We start from the raw sequence: 17,549 nt of genomic DNA on the forward strand, positions 1-17,549 counted from the left end.
AGGAGCACCAGGGATGGGGAGGAAGGGTGCAAATGGCAGTGCCAGCAGTGCACAGAGAGCAGCTGGATGGGCTCTGGGCTGGGGAGCAGCTCTGCCATGCACACAGGGTGGCAGTGGGACAGCACCCTGATGGCAGCACCATGGGGGGCTCTCAGGGCAGCTCTGGGTCCAGCTTGTCCCACCTGGGCCAGGAGGGCACGGAAGGAGAGGCAGCGCCATTGATTCCCCCGTTTGGGAGTGGATAACAGCAGCACAGCACAGGCTCCCCTCTCCCTGCATGAAAGATGCTCTGGGGCAGGGGGCACAGGATCTGCACAGGATCTGCACAGGATCTGCCAAGAGGATTTGCTCCCCTCTCCCTGCATGAATGATCCTTTGGGGCAGGGGGCACAGGATCTGCACAGGATCTGCCAAGAGGATCTGCTCCCCTCTCCCTGCATGAAAGATGCTCTGGGGCAGGGGGGCACAGGATCTGCACAGGATCTGCCCAGCTGCTCCAAGGAAGGAGCAGGCACAGCCCCGGCCCCGAGCTGGGTGTGCTGGGACCTGGATGGGCAGAGTGCCTCTGGGCACTGTGCTCAGCTGGTCCCCTCCCTGCTGAGCTCTTGCTGGTGAAGCCCTGTTGGGGTGGTGGCACTCAGGGCCACAGTGCCACAGTCCCAAGGACTGCCTCGCTAAAAACAACAAAAAACAGCCACTCCAAAATGTGTCCCTCAAGTTCTGGCATTTGGGAGAGAAGGGAGTCTCCTTCTTCTGCACAGGAGACACCGGAGCTTCATGCAGGAGGAAATTAAAGAGGCCTGGAAAATGTCTAAGAACTGCCCAGAAGGGAAGAGGAGTGAAGAAATGGGCTTGCTGCAGGCACCATCACAGAGCCTCAGAGTCAGTCCCAGCTCAGAACAGCTCCTGGGAGCCCAGATCAGGCAGCACCTGCACAGGAGGGGAGGAAAGCTCCTTTCCCTGGTTTCTCTGCTTATCAACAGCCCTGCCTTATCCCCGGGCCGACTAAATGTCACACTGCCAGCAGAGCCAGGCAAGGAGAGCGCGGGATCAGCTGCGGGAGAGGCTGTAATTGAACATCCACACCCGGACACAGATGAGCAGCTCCATTATTTACTGGTGTATAAACATTCCTGAGCCACTGGAGAGAGGAGGCATTGAAATCCCCACGCCCCTGGGCACAAATCCTACAGGTATTAACAGCAGAAGGCAGCTGTGCCTTCCTCTCTGCTTTTCCTAAATCCTTGGGCCAGAGGGGCTGATGTGGCCTCAGCTGTGCCCTCGGGGCTGCAGCAGGGGAAGGACAGTCAAAAATCACTGCTGGCCACGGGGTTTTGATGGTCAGCACCACCTTCCATGTGTTGGCTCTGCTCTGAATCCCAGCCTGTCCTCAGGAGAGCCCCAAGCTCTTCCCAGCTGTTGAGCACCCCTGGAAACACTGTACTAAGAACAGTTTGCATCCCAATGACACTTTTTGTTGGATTCATGACTTTCCTGGCTGTTTTCCCCCTTCCCTGAACCATTGTGGCATCAAGGATGGAGATCCACCCCTTGTGGGGTCCCAAGGAGCAGTGGATCTCCATCCAGAAGCAGCCACTCTGTTTCTACAGTGAAGGGAAGCAGCTGTTCCTGCTCCTGCAGCTGCATGTCCCCAAAGTTTGTGTCAGCACTTGCACAGTTTGTAAAATAAAGATGGGAGTTATTCTGGGGTCTAAACTACCAGCTCATGGTCCTGTGCTGGACGTATCACATCATACGTACAGATGCAAATTCCACTTGAAAAAGTATTGAAATACCTGGTGCTCTGTCTGCTGAGATTTTCCCCTTTTTTCTGTCAAATGCTGCCAGTTCTCTTCCCCTTCCCAACCCTTCCCATGCACATTTTCTCTTTTTGCATTTCCATCCCTAGGAGAACTGTAACATGTGAAGCCCTGGGATGGGGATGGTTTCAGAAAAGCAGATCCATAAAAGCTCAGGAAATGGCACCTTTCCCATCCCCAGGGTGACAGCAAGAGCTCTTCTGACACACAGGATCAGATCACCTAGCATTTGGTGATCTCTTTCCACTAAAAAACTAATTTTTGAAGAGGGACTGCCTGCAAAGGAAGGAAAGTAGAGACTCCTTCAGGCCTGACACAGCAGCAGAGGATGGAGGTAAAGTTCTCACTCCCATCCACGCTCTCATCACCCCCGGGACAGCCTGCACCAGCTCCTGCCACGGCCTGGGCTGTCCTCCCACACCCTTCACTCTCCTTGGAAAATATGCACGTCACATTTGTTCAGGCTCCAAACACATTTTTTAAATCTGTCAGCACTGCAAGTTCACTCCAGCACCTAAAAACCGAACTGTGCCCTGTCTGCTTCATCTATCATTGCTGTCCACAAAGGTGGGGAGGCAGAGCCCAGCTGAAGCTGTTATTGATGTCATGTGAGCCCAGATACAGCATCTGCCACTGTGCCTGGCCAGCCTGAAAAAGACAAAACCAGGGTTACGTTGAACAAATGCCCTGGCAGGGTAAACAAATGTTTCTACAGCACAGGACATGCCCCAGGTCAGAGAGCAGGGCCAAGCCTTATGTGGGGTTTTCATCCTGCAGGATTTTCAGAGGGATCCTCAGTTGTCCTTCTCCTGCCTCATCCAGGCCTGTCGGGGTGTTCATCCCCCAGGTTTTGCAGAGGGATCCTCAGCTCTCCTTGCCCAGGCTCATCCAGGTCTGTCAGGGTATTCATCCCCCAGGTTTTGCAGAAGGATGCTCAGCTCTCCTTCCCCAGGCTCATCCAGGTCTGTCAGGGTGTTCATCCCCCAAGTTTTGCAGAAGGATGCTCAGCTCTCCTTCCCCAGGCTCACCCAGCTCTGTCAGGGTGCTCAAACCCCAAGTTTTGCAGAAGGATCCTCAGCTCTCCTTCTCCTGGCTCACCCAAGTCTGTTAGGGTGCTCATCCCCCAAATTTTGCAGAAGGATCCTCAGCTGTCCTTCCCCAGGCTCACCCAGGTTAGTCAGGGTGCCCATCCTCATGGGTGCTGCTGTGAGGGTGACCAGCCCTGTGCCCTGGCCATGGGGAGAGGGCCTGGCCTGGCCCTGAGCTGCTCCCAGGGATGCTGTGGCTCGGGGACAGCCCAAGGACCAGTTCAGTGCCAGGAGGACAGAGGACATCGAGGACAGCGGCTCTGGCTGTGCTCTGTCCTCAGCCAGATGACGTGCGGAGCGAGGGAGGAGGGGAAGGCGAGTTCACCTCCATGCAGCCCTTCAGAGCACTCTGCTGCATGGCGCTGGCACTGCTGCCTGCCAGTGCCCTGGCAGCTCCTTGTCCTGGAGTGCTCTCAGAGCTGGCCTGTCCCTGCAGAGCCCCTGGGATCTCCCCCTCCCTGGGCTCCTCCAGTCCTGCTGCAGGTGCTCCTCCACCCTTGAGAGAGACAGATCTGTCTGAGGGAGATTGTGCAAGTACCAAGAGCCTGAACTTTCTCACAAATGAGCTCCTGAACACCTCGGGGCCATACTTTTCCCCACTTGTATCAGCTTTCCCTCTGATGTAGCCCAGAGGAAGAGCAGTCTCCTGAGGCAAGCAGTGACCAGCCCTTTGCACGGGGAAGAGGTGGCAGAGCTTTGCCTCCTGCCTTCCCCTGCTGCTCCAAACACACCCCCAGTGCAGGAGCAGGCAGCACACACCCCAAAAGGGGCTCTGGGAGAGCACTGAGGGCTTTGGGAAGGGCTGCAGATGTGCCCAGATGTGCCCATCCCTCCTAGAGCACTGCTATCCTCACAAGGGTTGGGATCCTTGGGCCGGGGCTGGAATTGTCTCCTTTTCTCCCAGAGCTGAATCCTGCAGCGAGCAGGCAGCACACATCCCAAAAGGGGCTCTGAGAGAGCACTGAGGGCTTTGGGAAGGGCTGCAGATGTGCCCAGATGTGCCCATCCCTCCTAGAGCACTGCTATCCTCGCAAGGGTTGGGATCCTTGGGCCGGGGCTGGAATTGTCTCCTTTTCTCCCAGAGCTGAATCCTGCAGCGAGCAGGCAGCACACATCCCAAAAGGGGCTCTGAGAGAGCACTGAGGGCTTTGGGAAGGGCTGCAGATGTGCCCAGATGTGCCCATCCCTCCTAGAGCACTGCTATCCTCGCAAGGGTTGGGATCCTTGGGCCGGGGCTGGAATTGTCTCCTTTTCTCCCAGAGCTGAATCCTGCAGTGAGCAGGCAGCACACATCCCAAAAGGGGGTCTGAGAGAGCACTGAGGGCTTTGGAAGGGCTGCAGATGTGCCCAGGCTCATCCTTGCAAGGGCTGTGATCCTTGGGCCAGGGCTGGAATTGTCTCCCTGTCTCCCAGAGCTGAATCCTGCAGTGAGGGCTGCACAACCAAACCCTCATTTGCTGTGGCAGCTTGGCCCCCCAGGCTCTGGGCTCATGAGGACTCTGTAAATAATAGGTTTTATTAGTTTGCCAGTTAAACTGAAATACCAGAAGGGATAAAAAACATCTTGAATAAAGCATTGCATCTCCTGTTTAAGTTTCAAATCCCATGACAGTAGACCTCAAAACAAATGTCTCTTCAAAGTGGAAAATAGGGCCTGCTCCCTCCCAAAACATAAGAGCAGGACATTTTGTCCTTCCCAGCATTTGGACTGAGGGTGGTTTTCCTGGTCAGAACCAATCATGGTGAATTTGAAATGGATTTCTTCCTAGCCAAGCCTGTGTTGCTGATAAATAAGGTGTTTGCTGGAAAAGCAGTGCCCTTGCTCTCCAACACCATCAACAGGCTTCATTCTTGTCCCTGCTTCCAGGGAAGGACTCAGCACTCAGTTACAAAATTAAATCCCTGGAAATGAAGAAGACCTGAGACAAGAATTGCTTGGAAGCTTCTGGTGCACAAAAATTGCCTGGAAGGTGTCCCCAAAACAGCATCATGAGGGGATGCTGTGACTGCCTGGCATTTCCCAGCCCATCTCCACTGCTCTGAGCACAGCCCTCCCCAGATCTCTCAGCTCTCAGGCAGCAGAACGGGGCAGTCAGAAGAAATGAGTCCTGTGAATTTCCCCACATACCACTTCACATCCTGCGTCTTGAGGGGGAGCTGAGAGCACATATATGAACCCCTGGATTTTCTGTGGTCTGCTCATGGCCAGAATCCTTGACAGCTACATCTTCCCTGCAGCTATTCTTGCACCTTTGCCAACTTCAGCTTCATCTGGATCCCCGAAGAACTTCTGGAACAATCCAGTGGCTTGCTTTGAAGCTTAAAGAGCTCTTTCCACCTTCAGTGCTGCTTTGATATTCATTATTTACTCTTTTGACATGTGCTTCCTGTAAACTCTGCCATCCAGAGCTGGCTTCTTTGCATGAAGCAAAGGCAACATCATCCGTAGCTGCTTCATTCCAGGAAAATGCCATCTCGGAGCCCTGATGCCTGCAGCTGCCTCTTGTGGCTTTGGGGCTGCTCAGATCTCAGCTCGAGCTTAAGGGGATCATTGCAGCAACCAGCAAGGGAGAGAGCCTGGAAAAACCACCCAGGTGTGCTGCTGTTATTGCTGCTTGTCCTCCTGTGGTGTCCCCATCACCTCCCAGACTGGTCCTGGCAGTGCCTGGGGAATGGGCAAACCAAGCAGCAGCACCAGAACGCTTCAAATGGAGAGCAGAGCAGGGATTTGCCCTCTGCTCGTGTGCCAGGCCCAGGAGTGAGAGGAGAGTCAGCTCTCAGTAAAAGGGATGGTTCTGCTCTGGTCCAGAGGAGCTGGATTTGCCATCAGAATTACCAGAGATGCAAGGCCAGCTCTGGGGACCAGCTCCTGCACCTCAGCCTGCAGCTAAACACTAAAGGACAATTCTTGGTACCTCGTGTAGGTCTGACAAACTTTGTTCTGAGCAACTCTCACGCACAGCTCCCCAGGAAGGAATCTGCTCCTCCTGTTTGCCGCTCGGATGTCAGTACAGGAATGCCCCAGTGCATCTTGGCAAGTTCTGAAGGCAAAGAGCGACAGGCTGGGAGCCCCCAGCTGTCCCTCAGCTCCTCCCCACACACCCTCACGGCTGCTTTGCGGGGCAGCCGCCCCAACAGGTGGGAAAGGACCCTTTGCGGGCTGCACCTCAGCCCAGCGCGGCCTGCCGCCTTGCGTAATTGCTCAATAATTACCCACTCTTTCTTTTTTTAGACAAACACCCTAACTGTTGTACATGCAAAAGAAGAAGGGAAAAAAAAAAAAAAAAAAAGGGCGAGGAGTATTAAGAGAAATCGAGAAATCCACCGCCTCGTTCCGCAGAGGGGGAGCGGGCGCTGCTGGCAGCAGCTGACGATGCTCGCTCCGCGGCAGATGCGCCTCTCGGTGCTGCTCGGCCCCCCCGGCGGCGGCGCTCAGCCCCGGGGCTGCGGGGGAGGCCGGCCCCGTTGCGGGGAGGCAGGAGCCGCCGCCGGCCCCTCCCCGCCGCCGCCGCCGCCGCCCGGAGCAGCAGCAGCAGCAGCGATGCCCAAGTTGGCGGAGCGCGGCCGGAGCGGGGGGGGCGGCGGCGGGGCCGGAGCGCGGCGCTGCGGGCAGCGGGGGGGGGGCCCGGTCGCCGCCCCCGGCCCGGCCCCGCGCTGAGCCCCGCACGGCCCCGCGCCGCCCCCGGGGCCGCCCTCGCCTCGCAGAGATGCCCCGGACGGTGCTGCTGCTCTGCCTGGCCCTCGGGCCGGTCCTGCGCGCCAGGTGAGTGCCGCCCCCCTCACGCCCCCTCCCTGCCTCAGTTTACCCGTCGGGGCAATGCGAGAGGAGGGGGTTGGAGTGGCAGCGCTTCTCCCCTAGCTCGCCAGCCCGGCTCCGGCGGGGATTTGGCACCTCCGGCTGTCCCTTCCAGCGGGTCCCGTCGCGGCAGCACCGAGTGCCCGCATGTCCTCCGCAGCCCGGGCTCCCGCTCCGCGTGCCGGGATGGAGAGGGCAGCTCGCTTTCCACCCTGGCATCGCCCCGCTGGCTGATCCTGCCGGGGCACCCTGCCGTCACCCCGCTGGCTGACCCTGCCGGGGGCCGAGCTCCTTCGGGGGTGCCCGGAGCAGGACCGGAGCGAGCCGGGCACCTCCGGGAGCTCCATCCACCCCCGGGGCATTCCCACGTGCAGTAGGGCTGGCCGGGAAGGAGCTTGGGTCCCCTTCCTTGCACTCCATCCCGGGACCCCGAAGCCCCCGCAGGGTGTGCGGGCTCCTGCCCTGCTCCACAGGTTGGCCGCGGGTCGCGGCTCTGGGTGCCCGCTGCCAGCCCGGTGCCAGCCCGGTGCCCCCAAGGAGGCGAGCGAGCGGAGGCAGGGGCGGGCAGGTGGCAGTGCTCTCCCTGGGCCAGCCCTTCGTAGGCTTTTCTGTAAACAGCGATGAAAGGGCCCACGCACAAGGGGGTTTCAAGTTTCTCTTTCCGTTTTTTTCTTTTTCTTTCTTTTTTTTTCTTTTTTTTTTTTTTTTTTTTTTTTTTTTTTTTTTTTTTTTACGATTCCTAGCCCCGCTGATGAGTTTAATGGCTAGATGGGGAAAGAACATGTTGTCAGCAGATTGTTACCCCCAGGGCTTGGGGGAAGAGGGATTTCACTGGCTGAAGCTAATTGGCAGAATAAGCCGCCTTAAAGCGATCAAATCCCATTACAGATGCAGCCAGGGACAGGGAGCATGAATCCTGCCACTAATGGCCTGCCCTGCCAATGCTCAATGCTTCCCGACCCCGGGGGTGGGCACAAACTCCATCCCTGCCATGGTCCTGCGTGGTTTGGCCTTCCCAGGGTCGAGGAGCAGGAGCTGCCCCACTGGTCATGCCCTGACACCCATTCTCTGCCGTGCCCTGGCACAAAACCTCCCGGGAGGAGATCCCTGCAGGTGCCAGGGGCACTGGGGGGCTGAGAGGGGGTGGATCCGTGGTGGTCCCGGTTCCTGTGCCCCACCATCCCTGCAGAGCATTGCCATGAGCCCTGCACCTCCAGAGGGTGAGTTGTGAGCTGCAGGATCACACGGAGGAGTAATTAAATGTGTTGTATTAATGTATTCACATCCCCTTGGGCAGGAATGCTCACCCTACCGCTGGCCCAGGCTCTCCTCTGCCCAGTGCCTCAAGCCTGAGCCCTGCTTTGCCAGGAGCAGTGGAGGTTTGGGGAGGGTGGGCATGACGGGGTGGGAGAGGAATCCTGTGAGAGGAGAAAAAAGAGCAAGTTACATCAGGGTCTTGCTCTGCATCTGCTGCGTTTTTCCTGGGTGCAGTTGTGGAGGGTTTAAAATCTCCTCTTCCCTGTTCCTCATGGTGGGTGCTGGGGTGAGGAGCTCTGCAAACAGAGCTGTGTATGTGAGCTCTTCTCGTGGTACAAGCAGCAGGACCCTTCCCCTGGCACTGCAGGGGCTGGGTGCTTTTTGCCAGGTGATTTAGCACTCCCCAGAGGGTGCCCCCAGCACAGAGGCTCCTTCACCAGCCTCTCCCGGGGCACTGCCTCGCCTGGGACCAGGGCAGCCAGCTCTGAGCCCTGAGGGCAGGAAGGCAGGATCCCTGCACAGCATCACACCCGATGCTGGGCTGGGCAGGTGCCTCAAACCATGCAGATTGGAGCACTGGGGCTTCATGGAGTGTGCTGTCCGAGGTGGGAAGAGATGTGAGATGGGTAGGGGCAGTTAGAGCCCCCATCCTTAAATCCTCTGCCTGCTTTTAATTCAGAGTCCTCGCCCCTGTGCCTACAACCCTAGGGGGCATTGGGCTGGGTGAGTAAGGACACATTAGCATGTGGTAATTAGAACTGACCACAGTGCTTTTTGACCAAGGGAAACGTTGTTGTTGCATTTTGCTGCTCTCTTTTTCTTGGGAGCAGGGAATGCTTTCAGCTGTGCTTGCAGCAAGGCTGGATAGAGCCCGGGGATCTGCATCTGTGCTGGGAGGCTCCTGCCTCAGGGCCACCAGCAGCAGCAGTGACAGTGGGTGTGCAGCCCAGCCAAGCACCACCAGCCGCCCCAGCAGGCAAGGAGCAGAAGTTTCTTCGTGGCTCTTGTTGTTCTTCCCCTGCTCCTGCCAAGGGAACACCTTGGGCACAGGGGAGGGAGCCAGGCACAGCTCCTCAGGTGAGTTTCCCCAGCAGTGAGTGTTTGGAAGCCTCAGCCAAACAGGTGTCTGCCTGAGGAACAGGGAATCAGGGAGCGAGGCACGGCTCTGTCCTGCTGTAATGCCACGGGCTGCCCAGGGAGAATTGTCCAACCTCATCCATGCATGTGAGCACATCCGAAAGGACACCTCCCTGCCGTGCCAGCCTCCTGCTCGGGGCACCAGCAGGAGCTGCCATGGCCCCAGCTCCTCTGTCAGCACCAAGGATTTCCTTGCAATGCCCCCAGTTCTGCCCTGCTGTCAGCCCCTGCCCACACTGTGGCTGTGTCCCAGCCCATGGCCCTGCTCTGAGGAGGGTGTTCTGGCATCTCAGCGTGCAGAGGTGAGGAAACACAGCTCTGCCTTTCCCGCTAGCTGCACAGAGACATATGAGAAGTGGCTGTCCCCTGTCACCAAGCCAGCTGCTTTGTGCCTGGAGACGGAGCTGCCAGGCCAGGCAGTGTTCCCAGCACGTTGGGGATCTCTCAGGTCTGCAGTGTGACATTTCCATTAGCAGCTGGAGGGGGGATGCTCGTGTCACCTTAACACCTCTTCTCTGCAATAGATCTCAGGCTCTTGCCTTCTCAGTTTAAAGTGGGGCCACCAAGAAGAGAAACCAGGGAGGAGGCAGTGGCTTGCAATAGGGTGGCATGAGAGTTACACTCTTAACCAGCAAGGGCTGATGTGTGTCTGTGTGTGCACAGGCACTCAGAAAAATCATATTTTCTTCAGCAAAAGCTGGCTTGCTTATGCTAAGATGGCTTAGTATGGTTTAGTCGGCTGGGATTAGCTGCATTAGCAAAAAGCATATTTTTGGTAGTGTCCCTGCATCTGTAATAGGGATGTGACTCCCTGGAAATGCTACCCCAAGCCTCAGTGTGTTAATCAGTGACACTAAATGGGGGGAAACCAGAAGTCTGAGAGCAGGGCAAGCTCAGATGGGGTTTGCTCAGCCCACAGAGGGATATTTCAATTTCTGCTGTAGCCTGACAGTTTCTCAGAGGACCGGGAATTTTGGCAGGGCAGGGAGATGTGCAGAGTTCAGCGCTGGCAGGTGACTTCAAGAAAGTCAGAGGAAGGGAACACGGAGAAAACATTTCAGTGCAGGAGGCAGCCTCCATCACCCAATGCTCTGGCAGGAGGGAAGCAGTTCAGATTGCATTTTGGATTGCATTTTGGATTGCATTTTGGATTGCTTTCCCTCGCCCTGAGCTGTGCTGTGGGCACATGTTCCTGTCAGGAGCAGGGCCAGACCCCGACGCGAGCCCTGGGCCACCCTCTGGGGTGGGCTGGCAGTGCCCTGTGCCACCCTGGGCTGGGCTGGCGGTGTCCCCTGTGCCACCCTGGCACTGTGCCCCGTGCCCCTAGAGCTGCTGGCTGCTTGGAGCTCCCTGCCCGCCCGCCTTTGGGAGCCAAGGCCACGGCGAGAGCCCGGCCAGGGCGCTGCTGGGATGGGGAAGAGCATCCTGCCAGCGCTGCTTAACACTCCTTGAGCGTGGTTAGCGAGCGCGGCGCAATCAGACGGGAAACAATGCGCTGATGTAGCAGCACCTAATGCGCGGCGGCAGGCAGCCCGGCCCGGCCGGGGGACACGTCCCGGAGCCCCAGAGATGCAAAGAGTTTTAAAAGCGAGTTTTGGTTGCGGTTTTGGGAGAGGAGCATCTGACAAATCGGCCGCAACGTGTCAATTTAATGCTTTTTCGACCCCTCCGAGTGCATCGGCCAGGCTGTGCCTCCGCAGGCGCTGGAGGGAGATGGGATCTGTTCAAAACGAGAGCAGGCTCTCGGTGCTAAAGTGATTTCAGCATTTATTGTAAGAAAAGAAAGGCCCAAAGCAAGGGGGCTCCGGCCCAAGCAGGAGCATTCCCGTTGAAGATGGAGCAGCGCTGGTGCTGGGGCAATGGCCCCGATGTCCCAGATGGAGCAGCACAGATTCAGTGGGTCAAAGCCCCTTTTGATCCTGCTTTTTGTCCCTTTGGATTGGTTTCTTTTGGATCCTTCACTTGCATGAAGGTTTCTTTTTGGATCCTTCATTTGCATTTGCGCTCGATTGGCCATTACAGTTCTGTCCGGGCTGGCTGGTGCTGCACTTTACTGAGGTGTGTTATGGCACATTGTGTACCAGATTTCTTACAACTCCCCTTTTAACCCCTTTTACAATATAAAAACCAAACTAACAGCACATGCTTAACGATCTAACAACTATTTTACAACAGTTTCTAACCTATTTTTAACAGCCCCGTGGTGCCTGGCTACACCTCGGAGCTGTAAGGCTCCAGCTGGGAAGTGTCAGCACGGTGACAGCTCCCACTGAGAGACCCTCGCTGTCACTGCAGCTGGTGACACACTGCCATGGCAGACGTGGAGGGGGCTGTGCTGGCATCCTCTCCCACACATGGCTGTGGCATTCCAGGGACAGCCATGTGGATGACCTGCCCAGAGCAGTGGCAGGTGGTTGCAATTTCCCGGGTGACCATGTGGACCTAATCTAATTAGATGCTTTAGGAAAACTCCTCTAGGAAAAGGGAGGAGTGTGAAAGGTTTAGAGAGGGCAGGGTTGAAAGGCAGTGAGAGAAGCTGTTGCTGAGTGGATGGTGTCCAAAGGAGGATGGATATGAGCTTTCCTTGCCTGGCTGGGAGCTGGGGTATTGGGAAGATGGGGCATCCTTAAATGGGAGCTCACGCCACAGGCTTGGGAGGAAGGGTTGGTGAGTGCAGGGAATGGGTTGTGGCAGGTCCTGGCCTGGAGGCAGAGGAGTTTGCATAAGGCTTTAATTTCCAAGGATCGGTGCAGGGCAGATGGCTGGCTTCCTGGCATGCAGGATGCCTGTGTGGTAGATAAGGACCTCTTTTCTCTGAAATGCATTCATTGCAAATGTCTTGCTCCCCAAAACCACTGTTTTGTCACTGTCTCTTCCCTCAGAGGAAGCCTGCTTCAGGTGTCAGCAGCAGGCAGAGCAGTGGAGGTATTTGAGGTGAACAGGCAGCTCTGGCAGCAGGAGCTGCTGGGTGGGATGTGCAGGAAGGCAGGGAAAGCAGGGACTGCCTCCCACACCTCGGGGATGAGCAGTGTGCCTCCAAAGGGAGCTGAGGAGGAGGTGAAGCACTCCATGCTAGTTTTTCTCACTGGTGGGAAGTCCCCAGCATGTCTGGTGACCCTGAAGTGAGCAGAGGTGCCAGGTGAGTTGTGCCTTCTTAGTAGTGTGGCTGAGAGGAGATCCCTGAGCTCCTCACGCTGTGCCTTTTAGCTGCACTGCATCCTCCTCCTTTGGTATCTCTGGAACACAGCTGTGCCCCCGCTCCCAGGGAGTGCCAGAGAGCTGCCACAGCCACGTCCCTGCCCTCTGTCTCTCCTCTGCAGGTGTGAGAGCACAGAGGAATACGATTACGATTACCTCAGCATCAATAAAACCTGGGTCCTCACGCCCAAGGCACAGGAGACCGATGCCACGCAGATCCTCAACTCGCTGCTCAAGAACTATGACAACAAGCTGAGGCCTGACATTGGCAGTAAGTGTCCCCTGAAGCTCCCTGTGGCCACAGGTGTGACCTGGCCTGGCCATGTCCTGTGTTTTCCATGCTTTGGTGCTTGCTGGAGCTGGGATTTTTGTTGTGGTAGAGCCACGCTCATCCCAGATGGGATCATTCTTTGTCTAATCCCCCTGCCAACGCTTCTGGTCCCAGCTGATGGTGCCTGTTTTCTTGTCTTTCCAGTCAAGCCCACCTTCATTGATGTGGATATCTACGTGAACAGCATCGGGCCGGTGTCTGTCATCCAGATGGTGAGTGCTGGTGTGCATGCAGGGCACGGTGTCCCCTTCTCATGGTGCCTGCAGGGCACAGTGTCCCCTCCCCGTGGCAGTGTGAAGGTGGTGTTGACATGAGAGGTTTCCTTTCCCTTGGTGAGGGTGCTCTGACCTGCTGGGAGCTGGAGCTGGAGAGCCCTGGGCACCATCGATGGTGATTGCTTGCATGTCACCTTCCCACTGCAGGGCTGGCCCAGCTGGGGCAGGATGTGTCCTGCTGCCTAGACATGGTGTGAAGGTGATGTTGGCATCATTGGAAGTTTCCTTTCCCTTAGTGAAGGTGCTCTGACCTGCTGGGAGCTGGAGCTGGAAAGATCTGAACACCATCGATGGTGATTGCTCATGTGCCTGCAGGGCACGGTGTCCCCTCCCCATGGCAGTGTGAAGGTGGTGTTGGCATGAGAGAAGGTTTCCTTTCCTTTGGTGAAGGTGCTCTGACCTGCTGGGAGCTGGAGAGCCCTGAGCACCATCCCTGGTGAGGAGCAAGGTTCTCGAGTGGCCTTGGTGAGCCCACAACCCTTCCACTGTGGGTGATGCCCTCTCTGGTCTCTGCTGGAAGGGGTGGCAGACACTCCTGCCTGGTGGCTTTGCCCTCTCCTCCCTGGGAAGTGTGTGGGCACCAGGATGTTCAGGGCGAGGTGGAACCAGGAGGGCTGAGAGGGGTACCTGGAGATGGTTCCCATGGTTTCCATGGCAGTGTGAAACCTGAGTGCCCAGGCCTGGCCTGTGGTGCTGGGCAAGGGGAAAGCAGGGGGTCTTCAGGTCCAATGTTTCTTCTTCATAGTCTAGCACTTTAGAGAGATGCCACCAGGACTGTGACAATTTCTCCTTATGGCTCAGGACCCAGCTATACCAAGAGCTGTGAAAACACCTAACACAGACACTCTTTGATCAGGAGAGCAACTGTTGGCTATTTAATTTTCACAGGAAACTTCCTTTATTATTATTATTACTATTTTCCCTGCAAAGTCATCTTTTTTCCCTTTTCTAGCAAGGAGCAAACCTGACTGTTGTCAGGTTTTGAAAGACTTCTGCAGTCCATTGGGCAGTGAGGTTGAGGGGACAAAAGCAAGATACAGCCAGGACAATTTGGTTGTTTTTTTTATTTTTTTTATTTTTTCCCAATGCAAAACAGAGCAGGAACAAAACCATCCCCCTTAAACTAAAAAAAAAAAAAAAAACAAAAAACAAACCATACCAAAAACCCCCCAAAAAACACCAAGTTTCCATGATAGGCAAGTTATTTTTACTTTCCAAAGTACAACATCTCCAAGGAACAAACCCCTCTGGGGATGGAGGGATGGTACAGTAGCTGAGGTACCAGTTCCACTCCAAGAAGCATTTTGAAGCAGCCCTTCTGGCTGCTCACCACCACAAGGATGTGCCCCTGGCAGCTCCTGCTCACGAGCCACCAGATGGGCACTGCCTGGGCACCAGCTCACACCGTGAGGGCACCATCAGGAGGCCCAGCAGGGACAGCCTCGAGGCTCAGAATTTCCTTGCATTGCTGCAGCATGCCCAGCTCAAGGTGCAGAACCACAGCCTGAGTTGGGTGGGTGTCACCCCCTGCTCTTGGGACTTCTGCTGCTCACAATGACCCCAAGATGTGTCAGAGTCTCTTTTCCCAGCCCAGCAGTTGAAGAAGGAGTCAGGATTCTTCTGTTCTTGTTCTCAAGGTTGTTTATTGTTTCTTAGCTATAACATTCTGTCTCTGGCCTGCTGAGGTCTGTCCAGCAGAACAGTTCCAGGCACTCTGCCTGCTCCCAGGGCAGTGTTATCTTTTTATACTAAAAACTACATGTACATTATTTACCACAACTTCCCAATACCTGTCACCTATGTTAGACAGTGAGCTTCTACCGTAAACCAATCCAAAAGTGCCACCATCACAGCAGAAGATGGAGGCCAAGAAGAAGAAGGAGAAAGGCTGGACATGCCCAGATCCCTCCATCTTGCCCCCTGAACCCCTATTCTAAAAACCCCAAAAATGTATTTTTCACATTCTAAAAACCCCAAAAATCTATTTTTTACCCCGTGACAAACTAACTATCATTCTACTCAAACTTTTGTGGCTTGCAGATCCTCATATAAGGTTGGTAATTTTTTTCCACGGGTCATGATCAAAGGCACAGGGGTCTTGGGCTCTGTGCCAGGGTCTCTGAGCCCCCTGGCAGGGGTTTGGGCAATCCAGGACAGCCAGAGGGATGTCCTGGGTTCTGACACCCTGCCACGAGCCCCTGCAGCCCATGGGGGTGTGAGGCCAAGGTGGCACAAGAGCAGCAGTGCAGGGGCTGGATGTGCTCACCCCTTCAGGTGAGCCTGCAGGTAGAGCACAAGGGTCATGTCACAGCTGGCTGCTCTACCTGCTTTGCCAAGAAACCCCCACAAAACCCAGAGCACATCTTCATCCTTCCCTTTCCCTCTCATCCTTCCCTCACCACCCTTTTCCAGCCCTCTCTGCCATGGGAGCACTGCAGAGCCAGGCAGGTGCTAGCAGCAGAGAGTGGTTTCTAAAATCCACTCTGCATCCAGAGTTCATCTCTCCTCCTAAACAGGGATGCTGCTGCTAGGCTGGTTTCCTAAGAAACACAGCTTCTGCCATGGTGATGGGGATGTGGGAACGTGCGTGCGTCCATCCCAGGCTTGCAGGATTTTGGATCTGCTGGGCTAGCACCAGCCAGAAATGGCTGCAGGTACAGCAGCTCCAGGCACATTCAGTATCTCTGGTATTTTTGGGGAAACAAGATTCCAGGCAATGACAACAGCCACCCCCACCAAGGGGAAAAGCTGTTGTGTGAACTCAGCCCTTACTAGAGACCAGGAAATCATGTGGGGGAGCTCAGCCCATGTGTTCAGCTCTCTCTGAGAGTCAGAAGAAGCTTTTTCTCTTTGTGAAATGGGGCTCCACTAGTGCACAGGACCCCTGGAACTGCCAGCATCTGCAGGGCTGTGCTGGGGGAACTGTTGCCATGGGGCTGACGCGCCCCTCTGCAGCCTTCCCACCTGAGGAGGGGATTGCTGTTTGTAGGAACAGCCAGGAGCTGCTCAGGCAGGGAGGAAACTGCTCAGCGTGGACAGTTTTGAGGGACCAGTCCAGGGGTCTCCCCAGGGTCCCAGAATTCACCTGTGGTCTTGAGACACCTCCATATGACATCTCCAGGGATATCTCTCCTTCCTTGTTCCCTTAGGTATCTTCTTAAGCTTGAACCTGTGATGCCCTTGAACTGTGAAACCTTTTCCCACGAGATTGAGGTGATATTAAAGATACTGAAAGCAGCTAGGCCCAAGTCTTAATGCCTCAGATTTCTGCTATCTGTACCCTGTATATTTCCCCCTGCTCTTGGGAGAGGCTGCATCCTGCCCTGTGGTGTCCTGAAGCAAGAGGAAAGGGCAGTGACAAAGCTGCCACAGTGTCGCCTCTAGACTTGGCTGCTTCACCCAGTTCTTTGGTGTTTGTTTGCTTTCCCATGCTGATGCAGTGAATTAAGTCATTCTGTGGGTCCTGCCAGGCCCTGGCAGGCTGGCATCAAACACATGATGGATGGTCTGTGCTGGGGACAGGTCATTCCCACTCTGTCCCTGTTGGTACAGTGTAGGAGTGTTGAGGGGTAGGATGGTCAGGATGGACAGAGACAGAGATCTCTGCAGCCAGGGCTGGAACTTGGGGTTCATTGCAAAGGGCCTGGGTGCAGGGCCCTGCTGGGATTTGGGGTTTATTGCAAAGGGCCTGGGTGCAGGGCCCTGCTGGGAGCTGCCAAACACAGCTCAGAGCAGCAAAGAGAGGAGAGAGGGTGAGAGAGTAAGGGAGTAAAAAAGGTAAGGGAGCAAGGTTCCTGCTACAATACAATAAATCTTCTTCTATGTTGAATATTCTGATTCTCACTAACCAATCTAGTACAAGATACAAATCCTATAGCATTTACATATAGCCTATAAGAATCACTACATTACCATCCTGTGTTACATTTTAAACCCTAAAAACTCCTCTTTGGGCCCCTTCTGCCAAGCTGGCAGGGTCTGCTCTGACCCTTGGGCCTGTCTGCAAGCAGAGGGTGTTGTTCCATCAAAAGGGGATTACCTTCAGCTGGCCACACCATTGTTTTCCAGTTGTTCAGTACCTGAGGTATCTCAGAGCTTGCTTTCATTTCAATCTCACTTATAGTTTCCATATTCTCAAAATCTTTTGCCAGGCCATCATATTTATAAGGCTTTCCTGTTTCATCTTCCCCAACAGTACAGCTTCTCCCAACCTGAGAAGCTGTGCCCTCTCCCAGGGGCAGGCCCATCCCAGTGCCCCATCTTGCCTTTTCCCCATGCACAACCTGAGGAAATGCACATTTCCAAGGGAAGGGAGCTAGAATTTGTCTCAGAGCTAGATCTCTCTTGAGCCCATGGTTGACATTTCACTGTGCCACAGACAGAGAGGCTTGTGTAGGCTGGAAGGGCCACTGGAGGGGAAATGTCCCATTGATCTCCTTTACGTGCATTGCCATGACAGTGCCTTATGTAAATATTTCTCTCTCACATAGGCTGTGTAGAAGACAAAAAACCAAGTTCTGCTTTTCAGAGACACAGCAGCATTGCTGTGGCTGTTTGCCTGGACCACTGTGGCCTATAAATCTGCAGCTGGAGGCCACAGGATGGCCTGACATGCTGCTGGAGTAGAAGGCTCCTGTGACCGTGTTC

At 55.3% G+C, this 17,549-nt stretch overlaps 1 protein-coding gene across 1 annotated transcript in view; it reads left to right on the forward strand.

The window, feature by feature from the left end:
- The first annotated feature begins 6,564 nt into the window (after positions 1-6,564).
- Positions 6,565-17,549, forward strand: part of LOC134425608 (gamma-aminobutyric acid receptor subunit gamma-4) — a 43,121-nt gene continuing 32,136 nt past the window's right edge. Inside the window, exons 1-3 of the mRNA XM_063170353.1 lie at positions 6,565-6,671; positions 12,419-12,567; positions 12,772-12,839. Coding sequence (XP_063026423.1) covers positions 6,616-6,671; positions 12,419-12,567; positions 12,772-12,839 — 273 coding nt within the window. The 5' untranslated portion in view covers positions 6,565-6,615. The remainder of the gene's footprint in view (positions 6,672-12,418; positions 12,568-12,771; positions 12,840-17,549) is intronic.

This window comes from Melospiza melodia, chromosome 16, assembly GCF_035770615.1.
Source record: "Melospiza melodia melodia isolate bMelMel2 chromosome 16, bMelMel2.pri, whole genome shotgun sequence".
Taxonomy (NCBI): domain Eukaryota; kingdom Metazoa; phylum Chordata; class Aves; order Passeriformes; family Passerellidae; genus Melospiza; species Melospiza melodia.